A 15,712-nucleotide genomic window follows, 5' to 3' on the forward strand; every position below is an offset into this window, starting at 1 on the left:
TATTACCGGAATAAGCAAGCTTAAAGAGTAACACACGAGAGATTGACGGTCACCCGTATTAGACTACTCTCTTCGTCCCTTTTTGTTTTTCTCATGGTAAAATCCATTTTATTAAGAATTGGGTATAAAATTTGCACATGGTTTAATGAATTGGTTCCATAAGGAATTTTTTGGAAGAAAACAGCTGACCATTGTCAAAAGAGATATAGAGAAAATAAGTGAATTTTTTTACCATTTAAGATATTGAGCAATCTCAAAGAAACATAAACAAAAATTGGGGCAAATAATAAAGGACTAAAGTACTAGTCCATATACCAAAATTGCTGACCATTGTCAAAAGTCAAAAACTTTTTCATAAAAAATAGAGATAATATTTCAATTGGGGAAAATGGTATTGGAAGAAAACAACTGAAAAATTCTAGAGTTTGTGGGGACTGAAAAAGTCTTTCACTGAGAATGAATTAGTACTGTTACTTTTGTTCAACAGTTGTTCTACAGAGAGCAAAAAAAGCGTGGTTCTTTTCAGCTACTACAACTCTGTCTCTGTCATTGTACCCATTGTAATTTGAAATTGTACGGTAAGTATCTGTCCATGGCTGTAATTTTATGTTGAATCAATGTTTGTTGCTTCTTATAATCACCCCTCCTATCTTGGAAGTTTGAGTGAGTAATTCATGGGTTCTTTTCTCTTTTTTTCTGAATTTCTTTTGAAAATTCTGAATAATATTTAATTCCATTTTGCTTTGTAAAAAGTGATACTTACATTTCTGCAATTCTTCCTTGGAATTAAAATATCTTGATTTCAATGTCTGGAGTTCATTGTTAGCTTATTGATTTATGTTTATATACTTATAGTGAGTATGATATTTTCCTAATGAATAAAAACATTAACCAATACATTTTATACATATAGAAGTAAAGAAAAAGAACCCTATGGTTTAATCTTTCTTAGACCCATAAAATCAGATGACCACCACTAGGAAGTAGGCTCAAGTGGTCAAGTGTTTTCCTGATATTAATGATTGATTTAGGAAGTAGACTCAAGTAGTCAAGTGTTTTCCTTTGGTTATTCGTGGCGAAAAAAGATTTATTAATGTTGATTTTAGGAAATAAACAAGTATTATTGGATCTGTTCAAAATGTTGTTATCTCCTGATATACAAGTTGCCACTGTTTGCATGATGAAGGAATTGAAATCTGTACCAGCCTGTATTACTGCATATTACTCCCAACTTAATATGTTTTGTTTGGAAAATGATTAAACACAGCTTAGCTACCATATCTTCTTAGCATGAGTGTTCTCATTTTTGTGAAAATTTGTTGATCATTTGCAACTTAGTAACACTGCTTTTACGCATTTGTAGTACAGTGTGAGTATTTTCTAGGAGAGGTTTAACATTTAGATTCTAACGTTGGTTTTGATTCGTGAAATGTCCATATGTTTGGTAAGATTTTTCTATTCGACTTTGCAGGTTGTAGAAGATCTTTCAAAAATGGATGGAGAAAAGTGTAGTGCTCTTGAAAAAATTGAAGCTGCAAAGAAGATGGCTGCTAACAAGGACTATGCAGGTGCAAGAGCGAAGCTTCTTGAAGCCCATTATCAGTTTCCAGGTTTGAAAATTGTTGGTCAGATGATAACTGTATGTGACATATTATGTACTTCAGAATTAAGTTTAGATGGTGAAACTGATTGGTATTGGGTTCTTCAGCTTAGTCCACAAACTAATAATACTCAAATAAGGTTGAAATACAATAAACTTGTTTCCCTTTTGGAAGGGATTAAGGATGAGTTTCCCGGGTCTATCACTGCTTTGAAATTAGTTCATGATGCTTATATTGTTCTTTCAAACCCTTGTAAAACCTGGATCTTTAATTCAAAGAGGCTGACAAGTAGAGATGCTTGTGAATCATTTATTTCCACTGTGAGTTCTCTTGGTGATATGAGTTTGAGTCAAGAACATGATTCTTCACTTGTCTGCGAAAGTTCTGCCTCTAAGGACGCAAATGCTGCAGAAGGTCTTGTAGGTGTCGATGAAACAAGTTTTACACCTATCATAATTGATGATTCAGATGATGATAATCAACGGAACAAGGGAATCACCTCTACAGAATTGAATTTTGTTTCTTCCTCTTTCAAGTTAGAGGTTACTCAGACTACTGATAACAATGTGGCAAATTTTAATCTTTCAAATGTAAGAGCCACAACAAGCCATTTGAGTGATGAACATAACAGCATCAACTTTGATGGAACAATGAAGGCAGTATCTTTCGAAGCTGGCCAAATTTGGGCTGCTTATGATAATGAAAAGTTTCCTAGAAGATATGCTCGCATTAATAGCATTTCAGAATCACCTTTCCAGATCAATGTTACTTGGTTGCGACCTGTACCACAAAATGAAAATGAACGAAAATGGTGTGAGGTCAACCTGCCTGTAGTTTGTGGATTATTCAATTTGTATGAAGATGAAATATGTTTAGTTGAATCTGTTTTCTCCCATGTGGTTTCGTGTACAGCAAGCCCAACTTATGATGAATTTGAGATTATTCCACAAGAAGATGAAGTTTGGGCTGTTTATAAAGATTGGAGACCATTTGATTGGTTGCATAATCCTGAATCTAAAAAAGGATGTAGACTACAGATAGTAAGGATCCTTGAAGGTTACTCTGAGCAGGAGGGGATGCTTGTTGTCCCGTTAGTCAAGGTTGATGGGTTACACAACATTTACAAGAGAGAGAATGAAGTTGGTCAAGAGCGTTATTTCAAAATCCCTAGAGAGTTCTTGTATCGATTTTCTCATCAACTTCAAACACGTGATTTAGAAGGTGGGAAATTGATTGGAGTTTTTGGTGATATCAACTCGTCAACCTCTCAGAGGCCTGTATCAATAGTGGATTCGTCACTAAAGCTGGAATGGATAGCCAATGATTTTGCTGAGAGTCAAGTATGGGCTGTTTATGATGACTCTGACCAAATGCCTAGGCAGTATGCACTAGTAAATAAAGTTTATGAAACTGGAGCTATTGAAGTGACATTTTTGGAGCCTCATCCCAATCCTATGGATAATGAAGAGATTTCTTGGATTGAAGAGAAGTTACCTGTTGGTTGTGGAATATTTAAAATAGGTTCTAGAATTGGTATCATACCATTTAGTAAGTTCTCTCATTTGGTAGATTGTGACCGAACTGCCAAGAATATGTTTTACAGAATTTATCCAAAGAGAGGTGAGATATGGGCAATGTACAGAAACTGGAATAGAAAATGGAGGCAAAGAGACTTTGGTGAGTATCATTGTCGAATAGTTGAAATAACTTCAGATTTCGCGGAGTCTTCAGGCCTGCACACTGCTAGCTTAGAAGAAGTTCCGGGGTATAAAACATTTTTCCAGAAGCAGCTTTGTGATGGGTTTGCGTTAAACCGAGTAGTTCCAAGATCAGAAATGCTTAGTTTTTCCCACCGAATAGAGGCATTTGTTGTCCCAGGAATCGAAGCCCATGGAATACCTGAATGTTCTTGGCACCTAGAGCCTGATGCTCTGCCTCCACTTGTTTCAAACGCTGCCTAAAAAGTGAACAAGTCATGACTTGCAGTAGTTGTTCAAAAGGTTATGGTGAGTTATGACTTGATGTTGTGTTTTTGTTTATTGTACGTCATTTAAGATGGTTTCCCTTCACTCATAACTTCGTCCCAGAAGCCTGACAGAAAAGGAATACACACCAATTGTTAAGGTAATTTCTTTAGTAATTATTGCTGCTGGAAAATGATGTAAATTGTTGCAGATTTCCCCAGCGTGGATCCGTTTTTATCACTGCAGCAGAGTTCAACTTTTTGCAAGAAATGAATAAGCTTAACAAAATTGAGTGGCAGGCCTACATAAGGGGTGATGATAAGGGGAGAGGAGTTTGTGTTTGACATCACTTAACTTGCAATACTTAGATCCGAGCTTGAGGCTTCTTGCAATACTTAGATCCGAGCTTGAGCCAACCCGGTTTTGTTAAATCCCCAACAATGAGGAAGAGTTTCTTAGGAATTTATACCAGGCTCCCCCTCATCATTCTGATCTGATGGATCGGGGTGGCTTAGCTCAACTTCGATCTTTAGGTTGTTAACATGTTCATTCTGGCAGGAACTTGTACGCAGCACTTGTGAAAGGTTTAGAACACCTTTTTTTTTATCTGAATCTAAACGCACTTCCTTTTTTTTTGAAGGGGGTCGCCAATATGTCTCCACCTTCCGCCAATAGTCTTTCTTCGGAATTTTGACTGAATAGATAGGATGGAGTTCTTCATGAAGTTTTAAGACAGGAAAACAGAAAACTTTCTCTTTTTCAAGCTTAGAAACGTTGTAATATTTTCGATAAGTTGTAAGGCTCCGTTTCTCTCACGTTATTTTAACTTTTTTCCAGAAAATGTTTTGATAAGTTAACTTCATGGAGAATAAGTCACATTCGAGGAGTTCAATTTACATCAAAAAAATCATTTCTGTGGAAAACGGAGATCCATGTCATGCTGACAAATATCATAGGAACAGATAATCACAACTCACAAGTCTTGCAGTATATTACAATGTCTAAATTTATCACCTTATACACTCATTGATAATAAGTACATATCATACACTATCTATAAAGCAGGCATTTATGCATACGAACCCTAACCAATATTTTATTGCCTCTACTTATACCCATCACTAAACTAGAGCTTAGTCATCCATAACACACACAGAATAACAAGCAGACGAGGAAAATGCAAATTCCTAGTAGCGACGACCACCAGCAGTAGACAGGAGTACACGACTTGGTTTCTTTCCCTTCTTCCCAGCTTCATTGGTCTTGCGTGTCTCTGATGGTGTCCCTCGGGAAGTTACATTTGCAAACGAGTGTACAGACCGTACACCTTGATTTGTTGATCCTACACAAGTACCAAATCGTAAAATCAGATACAAAGCTCTGTTAATACTTCATATTCATTTATTGCAGTGGATAAAAGACGGTTTAATAAACCCAAGAGTTCAAGTTCCAAATAACTTCACCACGTGATCTACCAGACAACAAACTCAAAAATTCTATTTATCTAATAGGACTAATACGGCTTTCTCCCATCCCTAAGAGTAGCAGGGCTAAGTGTAATGGCATTAGCATAATGGCAGTGCTTCATAACAAGATCCATTGTGATGGTTTCCAACAATACATGCATATCTAATATGAAGTATGGCTGTAGTTTGTAATAGCGTACCATTAGGCCCATTGGAAGAACTTGTTCTTCCGATATCAGCCACAGTAGCAGTTTCCTGAATATTCAATGAAGGGGAATCACATGCTGCTGCAAAACCCATCCTCGCAACATTTGAGAATAGTAGACGTCCTTGGACTGAAGGGCTTGATGCCACTGTTGTTATAGGACTTCCAAGAACTAAATAATAAACAAATAATTCTATCAGTATTCAGTAGTCTTGAGACCATCAAGAGTTGATCCCTTCCAGCTTATTAAATTGACGTGAAGATTTTAACAAAGAAAATATGTAAAGAGAACCTGTAACATATAAAGTTGCATAGAACGGAACATTGGGGAACAATAGAGGAAAGAAGCAAGTCATGAAAACTAAGATGTTTCTGACGAAAAAAAGTACAATAGTTGATACCAGTCAATCAGTCACACCACTACCAATAATATAGTGTCGTGGACATAAAGGCAGCGGAGCGTTTAGAGATTCAAAATAATAGGATATGCAATAATAGAGATGCAAGTCTGGGCCAATACTTAAAATTAAGACATCAGATTCTAAATAGATTATCAAACGTGTGCGAGGACGAAAAAACCTCAGATATACTATTACCTTCAAAGTCATCCATCGAGAAAGTGCTTTCCATATTGTTGTATGGAACAGGTAGGGAATATGCAGCAACAGCTTCAGCCTTGATTTTTTCCTCATGTTCCTGCATGTGCAACATTGCAAACAGCAGACAAATTTAGAAATATGTTAAGTCTATCAACTATTCAGTTTGATGATAACTCAAAGTTCATAGAGGAACACACATTGATTCACACTGAGGATGTTACAGCCCGAAATACAGCTTACTTACAGATACTCAAACACGTTATCTATGCTCAGAAAAGGGCAAATATTGCTCGGCAAAACCAACAAGAAACAAGATATGATGCAATTAAATTTTGTGAAGAGGTTTTGATCGTTAAATGGATGTTTGAAGCAGAAGAAAAAAAATCCACCACCCACCAAACACAGCTTACAGCAATGAGGAATAAGAAATGGAAGATAAGCACATCGAAGGGTTATAAGATCAGAAGCTGTTCTGCATTGACCAACGTAGTGATAAAATAAGTCCACCACCATTCAGCAACTAGGATTCATGAACATCATGGATTTTCCCCTTGATATTTTATAGAGTTCATCACTAACTTCTTTTCGCAGAAAGAAACTGGCTTTAAAAGGAGGTGCTTTTGAACACTGCAATTCTCATAAACGTTTTGCAAGAGTTGGGAAATCTCATGATAAAACAGTGGTACTTATCAAAATATGTAATCCAAGCACCACATTTCTTTATAAGCTCAGGCCCAAACTTAAATCATCAATGGATGTATCATTCTCAGGCAGCAAAAGGCAAGAAAAATAAGATAAATAACACAGCTATCAGTACCTTTTTGGCAAACTGAATTCTCTGCTTTTCACGTTTCTTTAATTCATCCCTGAAAGGAGCCAAGGCTTCAGCAGGCACGATCTCTTTTAAGTCAATTTCGCATAGCTGTTACACTTGATACCTAAATTAGGACAAGAAGCGTACCCATTAAAAACCCAAGTACAGCATATTAGTATTACCTGAAATGTGGTTGTCAAAGGAAAATGGCTCAGGTAACGGTAGCGCCTCCTTATGGCCTCAGACTGCGTCACAGACTCCAATTGCAATATTTTGCCACTCACTCTAAAATTCATGCAGCTTAATCAGAATGTGGTGCAATGTAAAGTGGATAAAAAGTACAATAATGAATCAGACAAAGAGCAATATCAACTAAACTGAACATATTTAGCCAAGAATGATTATGCTAAGGAAATCCGCATAGAAGGTACACCAAATTCAATTCCTCGAAGCATTAAGGTTTAAAGGCTTCAATCTTATCCACCAATGAAAGAATTCTAGGTCAAATACATAATGTCCCGGAAGATGACCCATAACTCAATTCTACACGTATCACTATCAAAGCTAACTAATTTTAAAACTAGAAAAATCTTCCCGTGAGCCGTCCTAAGTGAGTCCGGGAAATTATCATACAATTTCTATTCCAGGTTGTCCCTAAAGGAAGTCACGCTACCCTAAATTAACACTAAATAAAATTAACAGGTGGCATTCATTCTCAACTTTCAAGTTATGCAGTCTATCTATGATAGCACTAACCAGCCAGCCGCCCCCTTGAATTTTTTAATCAAACATGCTGGGTTCTTAATTCAGGGATGTGGAATCCGCAGAAGCAAAAATGTTGGCCAAGTCAGCTCATGCCCTCCAGAGCCACCATAATGCACTAGTAATGGCACAGAAATATCCATCATAGGAAAGCACTACTAATAGACATGATAGTATATTACCTAAGTAACACTTTAATGACAATCTCATAGGAAACAAAAGACAAGCCGTAGAAAATAGTGAACATCCTTTTTCTTGTGTGGTCAACAAAGAAGCAGATTACAAATGACATACCTTGCAGGAAGCAGATCATAGCTACCATAATGATGCAAAAGACACTTCATGTTAAGTGGATGAAGGATGATAGGCTGACCATCGATTGCCTGAAAATAACATAAAAGGCACATTTTACCACATTAAAATTTGAGATATAACTGGAAAGAATCAAGATCAGTTTTTTAGCTTATATTTTTTTAAAGCAAATGTCCAAATATCAATTATGACCCATCTAGAAGTTTTCATATACTTCCTCTCATATTTATTTAGAAGCGGCACGGAGGAGAGGCACAGCGTCTTTGTTCCAAATTTTTCCATATGATCGAAGGAAAAGGAGGGCAGAAAATTAAGGCTGGTGGAGGTCTGGTACTGGAAACTGGAGAGAGGTGAGAGAGGACAACAATTGTGATGTTTGGAGAGGATTAACATGGAGGTGGTGGCCGGGTGATCAAGGTGAACAGGGAAGGGGGGGTGTATAGTATAAGTGGTGCAAAGATTATTAGACCGGGGTAAATTGAGGGAAGTAATCACCCTTCCACCATTTCTCAATAGATACATCATTTTGACTTTTTATACTCGATGTATATTAATGCCGGACAAAGTTGTCCATTGACAAACGTGTTCTGTCAAAATGATGCATCTATTGAGAAGGAGAGCGTATAAGTTTAATGACAATTTATTAAATTAAATGGGAGCAATTGGGGTGTGTTAAAAACTTAGAACTTGGGTGTTAATTTGGAAGGGCAACAGTATTTTTCTACATAAATGTTACCAAACACAGTAATGTTGAAACAATTTCCAAAGTTCCAAAATTCCAAATATGGGAAGTGTAGCATCCAAGTAAGAACAGAGGCCGTACGAATTAGATTTCTCCATGGTAATCGGGATTGAAACAATATATATGTGCATGATTGTGTGGACACTCATTAACTTAAATGATGATTTTGATCAAACAAAGTCTATAATGATTGAAGCAGCAACAGGCTAATAGTACTACTATACCATAAATTAACTCCGGTAAAAACATAAAGGTGAGTAACTAAGGGATTAGGCTCGCATACCTGGTAAAAATTGTAGGCTTCCCTCTCCTTGGTATCTCCAGAGGAATCAACTGAAGTCAGTAAGGTCTTGCTTTCCTCATATGAGGAGGACACAGACACATCTGGTCCTTCCAGTGATTCATCAGTGTCAGGAGACTGAACTAAACAAACACCGCCATGGACTACATTTTCCGTTAGATTGTCCGTCCTCTTGTTTGTGTCATGAATGGCAGGAGACAAAGATCCATGTTCAAGTTCATTATCTATGCAATTAATATACTCATGATTAACAGTTCCATGGTCAATGTTTTCAGACGATTTGTGACCTCCAACATTTCGACGAGCATTCCAATATTTTTTTCTTTGCTTCAACTGTTCCATAGCAGCACAAACATATGGAACCTTCTCCAAGTCATCAACAAGCCCAGAATCAGCTCGTGCTATCCAATTATCCAATGCTGATATCGCTTCTCTAACAGAGAGATCCACATCCAATGTAAGTATGAACTTTGAAAAGGAGTCGCAGGACTTAGTACTTGTCCCTCCCTCGAGCTTCTCATGTAGAGAAAAAGAGTCCTTTTTCCTAGCTAATAGCATAAATTCCAGCACATCACCAATATTTTGCCCCCTAACATTTTCAATATGGACAGTATACAAATCCCTTGAGGATATCATCATAAAACAGAGCGGGCACTTTCTCCAGCTTTCTGCTTTATGATTCTCCTCACCCATAAGCAAGTACTGCAAAATACACGGGAAACAGAATATATGTCCACAAGACGTGATCTGTGGACAGAGAGGGGTGTCCAAACAAATTGGACATTGAATAGGGTGTGGAGTCGAGTATCTCAAACATATTATATCCTCCCACTGTAACGTTTTATCAGGATCCATAGATTCAATAGTATAGCTCCCAGAATCCAATACAATGAATTTGTAGTTAGCCTGAAGGAAAAGGTCCTTGTTGTAAGGCTTAGTCTTCTGAGGCTTTTTCAGTGGAGGGCCCCTTGGTTGAGAACGAGAGATTGGATTATATTGAAAATTCAGTAAGTGATTGCCGCTTACTGTTTGATACCTTCTCCGCGCAGAACCACTTGCTCTACCATTTGGTGGAGAACCATGAACTTCCCCACTGAATTGGGGAGACCCAACTCCTCCTTTGGCAACAGAATGAGATTGAACTCTACTGTTGACGCTGTGATTAGGCAATGTCTTCTTACCATTTGAACTCCCATATCCAATCACCTGAATAAGAGAAGAGATACCTTATCAAATAAATGTACAAGATATATGCATATGCATACAAGTACAATACCTCAAGACTGACAAAGAACTTGCTCCACATATGATAAATCACTTTTATTTACCACCTCCAACCTACTTGAAAACAGCAGCTTACTCTTTCCAGTCATCCAGTTTCCTATCAATTGACCCCCCATACGATTTTGTAAATAAAAGTGCAGGATGATATTGTTTAAGCATTAAAATAGTTAATTACAACTAACCCCCGCGAACCCCCTACCCCAAATACAAAGAGAGCTCTATGTAACAAGTTATCATTTTTAAATGTGGAATTGTCCGCATATAGTTCTTTTAGATGAAGTTTGAAAAGTCAAAACCATTAATTTTTTTACAAAACTATCCCATTGTAACTCTGTTAGAGGGAAAAAAATGTGGATTACAATGTTACAACTGTCATCTATTCAATTAATGAGTCTACAAACTCTTCACCCACCACGTGGGCCACAACAATAATTAATAAATCCATATTACCCAGATTACTCCGTATATATCGCCACAAGCCCAGAACCATTTACGGAGTATATTATAACAGATTATATATTCAATTTTAAGTCTCCTTCGTCTTCCTCTTCGTCTTGTGGATTTCTGCAATCTCCTTCCTCTTCGTCTTCTGGATCTTGCTTCCTTCGTCTTCCTTCCTCTTCGTTTTCTGGATCTTGCTTCCTCTTCATCTTCTTTATTTTCAACCGCGATATACAATTAAACCTATGGGTACGTGCCTTCCTCCTTAAAAACGTACCCAGTCCGTTCCCGACTTCACCTAAGCCGTCCCCAAAAATAACCCACGTACCCGGCCCTTTGGATTCGTTCCGGGTACGAATCCCAGGCGAATCCGTCCCATACCCGTACCGTACCCGTACCCGGTACGGGAAACGGCCCCTTAGAGGCGTACCCGTGTTTCATAGGGAACAATACATGAAGTATTCAAGTGAAGCTTCCAAGAGGTGCAAACATGAAAGTTACAACATACAAGTCTATGTTTAGATTTTATGTAATATTTAATACTTCCTCCGTTCAGGAAATATCGCACCATTTGTTTTATTCACTATTCACACCACGACTTTGGCTATTTTTTGTGATTCGTACGTAAGGAAATTTTAATCGTGTGGGGTCATGTTAAATCCGTATTGATATATATTTTCTAATATTAATTTTTTATAATTTTTATTTGCACACTATTTGAGATAAGTAGTGGTTAGAGGAGTAAAAATCAACCATGGTGCGATATTTCCGAAACGGAGGAAGTATTGTTTATGAGTAATGTGGAACAAAAGGAACAACTTGTAGTTTAATAGTTTTTGCGAAAATATTAACAGTAAATAAAATAATTTTTTATTAGAAAAACTTTGAAAATATAAATAAAAACAATTTAATAAATTTAACTTTGGATTCTGTTTTTACAAATCTTTGTTTACCAAGTAAAAGATTTTTCTTGTTCCTAAAACTACTCCCTTCTCAAAACTAAACGTGCATAAGTGGTTTTATTTAGTCACCCTTGTTTCTCCCAGAACATGCTGAAGTTACCGGAAGCAGGAACGGTTAGTGGGAGTTGAGGAAACATGAGAATTAACCCTAATGAAACTCCTCTATAAAAGGACAAGCAATTTCATTTCTCAAATCACAACTGACGACGCATATTATTCCTAAGAGCTAAAGAGTTTTTCTAAAAGTCAGTTTACAAAAGAGCGTGTTCCTCAAGTTCCTTATTACACAAAAGCTTTGTTAAAATACTAGACTTTTATAAATCGAGTTGTAATTTTGGGGTTTAAGTGTTGAGTGATCCTTGAGTGACTTAGAGTTAAGTCTGTGAGAGAATGTGAAAAGAGCAGCAGAGTATTCAAATGGGAGAGGAACTCGAGTTATTGAGTGTATTGTATTCGAGGAATTGCAATATACTCCGTATAAAAGTGTTCGAGGTTTTTCCTTCTTGATTAGTGTCAAGAAGTTTCATCAATTTCACATTCTTCGTGTTTATTGATCACTGTTTCTTTAACGTTTAAAATCCACAAGAAACTTACCCAAGTTCCTCTAAACAATTCATCCCCCTCTAGTCAGTGTTCCTACTACTGAAATATCAGAATATGAACTTGAGCAAGGCCAACTTACATGAACAAGAGCAAGTAGAACACCAAAAATAACAAGCCCCCTCTAACATCATACTTCTAAACTATAATGAACATGAATAGGTGTTCGACTTTGCATAGCTTAATTAATTATACACTGTGGAATATGGACAACTGCATTTGCGAGCAATATTCCTTCAATTGAAGACAATATAACTCATTGGCAATTGCGAATATCAGCATTTTCCTTTTAACTACGTCAAGCATAAGAAATCAGAGTATTTGTTATCCCCCATGACAATGGATGTACCATTAAGCCACGTATTAATGAACATTTCCAATTGCTCATATTAATGATCATATAGCACAAGCAAGAAGAATTTGAAATAGACTCAGATATCAAACAGTTCATTCCACACGCATGCATCATTCTACAAAAGAGAATACAAAACTGGAACATCCAAAATGTACCTTTTTGGAAGATCCACTAAAATTTTCTGCTGCTTCAGCCATTGAGCCTAACAATTACAAAAGACAAAAACAAAAATCAAATAAAAAAACCTAATTAGTTCAGCTGAAACAACAGTTGAATTCAATTAATTCCAAAAAATGGCATGAAGAACCCTAAAAATCACCTGAAACAGAATTGGGAGGGGAAGCTGAAGATTGAGGGTCGGAGATCCGAAGCGAACCGAGAGGTGGAGTCGGCGGAGAGGATAGAGAAACTTGTTGATCAATGGAGACTGAGAAGCCATGATTAAAATTAGGGTATTGAGTTGAGGAAGACGAAGACGATGATGCTGATCCTTGATGGGTGTGTGAGGGCAAGATGGACATGAAATTTTGGAGAGAGAATTTGGGGATTTTGTTTTGGGTGAGGGTTCTTTGAGTTCGCGAAACTCTTGAATCGTAAGTTTTGATTCTGGAATTTTACGAATTTAGTATAAGACTGGTTTTATTATTATTCGTTGTGTTGGATATTTAGAGCATCTGACGTATCATATCATCGAATCTACGCTTTCGGAAAATAATGGGCGTCATTTTAGAATTTTGTCAAACAAAAATATACTTCCTCTGTTCAGGAAACATCGCACCATTTGTTTTTTACACTATTCACACTATGATTTTAATCATTTTTTTATAATTCGTACATATTAAAATTTTAGTCATGTGGGATAATGTTAGATTCGTATCGATATATATTTTCTAAATATTAATTTTTTATAATTTTTACTTGAACACGATTTGAGATATTAAGAGTCAAAGTAATGGTTAAAAGAGTAAAAGTCAACCATGGTGCGATATTTCCGGAATGGAGGAAGTATAAAATTCAAGAACAAGTAAATTAAGGGGCATTTTTGAAAAAAATGGCGAAGTAATTTAATTTAAAAGTGACTATGTATTATAAGATTCTAGTTGTATAACATGACTATCAATTAAACTTAAGGGACTGTATTTTTTGTACAATGACTGTATATAATTCAAAAGTCGACATTGAGGGAGGCAAAGGGGGAGGTGAAGACGAAATCGAGAAGCTTCTATGCTTCGAGGTAGGCGGTGATGAAGATCTGGAAGCCTCTATCGAGGAGGAAGTCGTCGACCACATCTGTACGGACACGACCGCCAACGTCGTCCGAAGCTTCAAGAAGTAGGAAGGAGATGTCGGAGGAGTGGAGGTACGTGGCGGCAAAGAGACCTACAAAGTCGCCGCACCACCATAAATCAAGGGAGTACTCGTGGATGAGCAGGGGAGGAGGAGGATGATGGTCGGAAGCTTGGGGACGACGATGGAGGTTGCGATGGGGAGGAGAGAAGATGGTCGTGATTACCTAAGAGAGATGACGGAGGTTGCGAAGGGGAAGGAGGAGGAAAATGATATTCCTTTTATTTACGTTAAATGTCACTTGATTTACTCATGCGCTGATCTCGGAGATTAACTCGGAAAAGCTCAATTTCCTGTACTCTTTTTATAATTTTCACCTTAAAGATTAGACAAGAGTCACCTGACCAAGGTTTAGCAATTTATTGTTGGTGTTATCCTCTCATGTTCCAAACACATGTATTAAAAACATTTTTATATATAACTTGTATATACTTGAGGTTGTTATAAATGTATTGTTAGTATTGTATTGTGGATGATCATATACTTTTAACGTCATTACCCTTTACGATGGTGTTCGTTATACGAAGCCCGCGTATTTTACGTAAAAGGACGGTTCTTCTCTTATAACAACAACAACAACAACAACAACAACAACAACAACAACAACAACAACAACAACAACAACAACAATAATAATAATAATAATAATAACGATGATAATAATAATAATAATAATAATAATAATAATAATAATAATAATAATAATAATAATAACAACAACGATATATAACATGTCCGAAAATTAATTATACTTTACAACAATAACTGAATATTATTAATATTAATCAATAGTTAAACTAAAAAATATTACAAATAAACATTTCAATTAAATAATTAAATTATAAAAAAAATTACATATTTTCAGAATAATAAAAGAAAATCAAGAAATAAAAAACGAAATTTAAAAAAGAATTGAAACAAGCATTGTCGTACAACATTTACGGCTTCAGCCGTGGAACTGTCGCACAACATTTGCGGCCTCGACCATGGAACTGATGCATGATTTTTGCGGCGGTGACCATGGCCCTGCCGCAGAACTTGTGTAGCTTGGCCATGGTCGCCGCCGCAAAAACCTTGGGGCTCGGTTTAAAAAAACAAAAGCATATCGCCTCTGCTCTGCTTCACGGATTCTGCCTTTGCCTTGAGATCCCGGTTAAAAAGTATGGAAGAGAGAGGAAATGGTGGGTCCCCCCACGGTGGTTTTCCGGTGTTGCAACGACGGTGTTTGTGGTGGGAACATGGTTTTGATTGTTCTTGGCGCCATTGTTGAAGGTTGGGTTACAAGGGGGCTTGGGTGTACGCAGTTATCAGCGCATGTGTTAAACGAGTGATGTTTTAGATCTTTATTCCAGGCACATTGTTTCATTGTCTACCTGTTTGTGTCCTGGTTCGGAAACTTTTTACTGTCTAGATTTAATAAAATTGGCAATTTCTATACCATTGCCTTGCTGACCTCCTAAGAAAACCCAAGAGGAGATGAGGATTCCTCTATACAAAATGTCAAAATGATAGCAAAAGTACAGATCAGCTTGAACTTGCAGGAAAAGTAAATCATGTAGAAAGCACCTAGAAGGAACCTACATTAATGCTAGGGTGGTCGGAGTATGGAATTGGAATTTGAACCGATATCCCGGATTGGGAAACAGACTCGGGGATTGGATTTTTGGAACATTGGAAATGAAAATTGGAATTAGAATTAGAATTTTGTCCTTTGCAAATTGTTGCTTCTGCTCGCAATTGACCTAACTAAAGAGAGACTGGTGACATCGTTATCGGTTCGCAGGGGAGACAAATTTTGTAGGGGAATACAATTAAACATAATAACATGTGCGGAAACAATCCCCAAAGTCAGGAAACATGTATAAAGCATAGATTAAGCAAACTTACATTCGAAACGTATTTTCCCTAGTAATCTGTCGACGAACACGAACTTAGAACTCCACTTGTCGTTCCTCTA

The 15,712-nt window shown here is 37.0% G+C and overlaps 2 protein-coding genes across 4 annotated transcripts; one reads left to right on the plus strand and one right to left on the minus strand.

Moving 5' to 3' along the window:
* Positions 1–314: 314 nt before the first annotated feature.
* On the plus strand, positions 315–4,457 carry LOC110778858 (uncharacterized). Of its 3 annotated transcripts, none has more exons than XM_056833717.1 (3): positions 315–578; positions 1,472–3,607; positions 4,206–4,457. In XM_056833717.1, the coding sequence occupies exon 2, from the start codon at positions 1,493–1,495 to the stop codon at positions 3,560–3,562; it is 2,070 nt and encodes a 689-aa protein (XP_056689695.1). In that variant the 5' UTR covers positions 315–578; positions 1,472–1,492; the 3' UTR covers positions 3,563–3,607; positions 4,206–4,457. The 3 variants fall into 3 exon arrangements, with proteins under 3 accessions (XP_056689695.1, XP_056689694.1, XP_021839092.2); XM_056833716.1 differs by having other exon boundaries at positions 316–578; positions 3,777–4,218; XM_021983400.2 differs by having other exon boundaries at positions 316–578; positions 1,472–4,218.
* LOC110778857 (uncharacterized) lies at positions 4,458–13,045 on the minus strand. The gene is made up of 9 exons (XM_021983399.2): positions 12,728–13,045; positions 12,564–12,610; positions 8,749–9,972; positions 7,706–7,794; positions 6,832–6,934; positions 6,653–6,757; positions 5,833–5,932; positions 5,232–5,408; positions 4,458–4,907 (listed from the first exon to the last, which is right to left on the minus strand). The coding sequence occupies exons 1-9, from the start codon at positions 12,927–12,929 to the stop codon at positions 4,753–4,755; spliced, it is 2,202 nt and encodes a 733-aa protein (XP_021839091.1). The 5' UTR covers positions 12,930–13,045; the 3' UTR covers positions 4,458–4,752.
* Positions 13,046–15,712: the final 2,667 nt, after the last annotated feature.

The sequence above is a fragment of the Spinacia oleracea genome, chromosome 6 (assembly GCF_020520425.1).
Source record: "Spinacia oleracea cultivar Varoflay chromosome 6, BTI_SOV_V1, whole genome shotgun sequence".
In the NCBI taxonomy this organism is placed as follows: domain Eukaryota; kingdom Viridiplantae; phylum Streptophyta; class Magnoliopsida; order Caryophyllales; family Amaranthaceae; genus Spinacia; species Spinacia oleracea.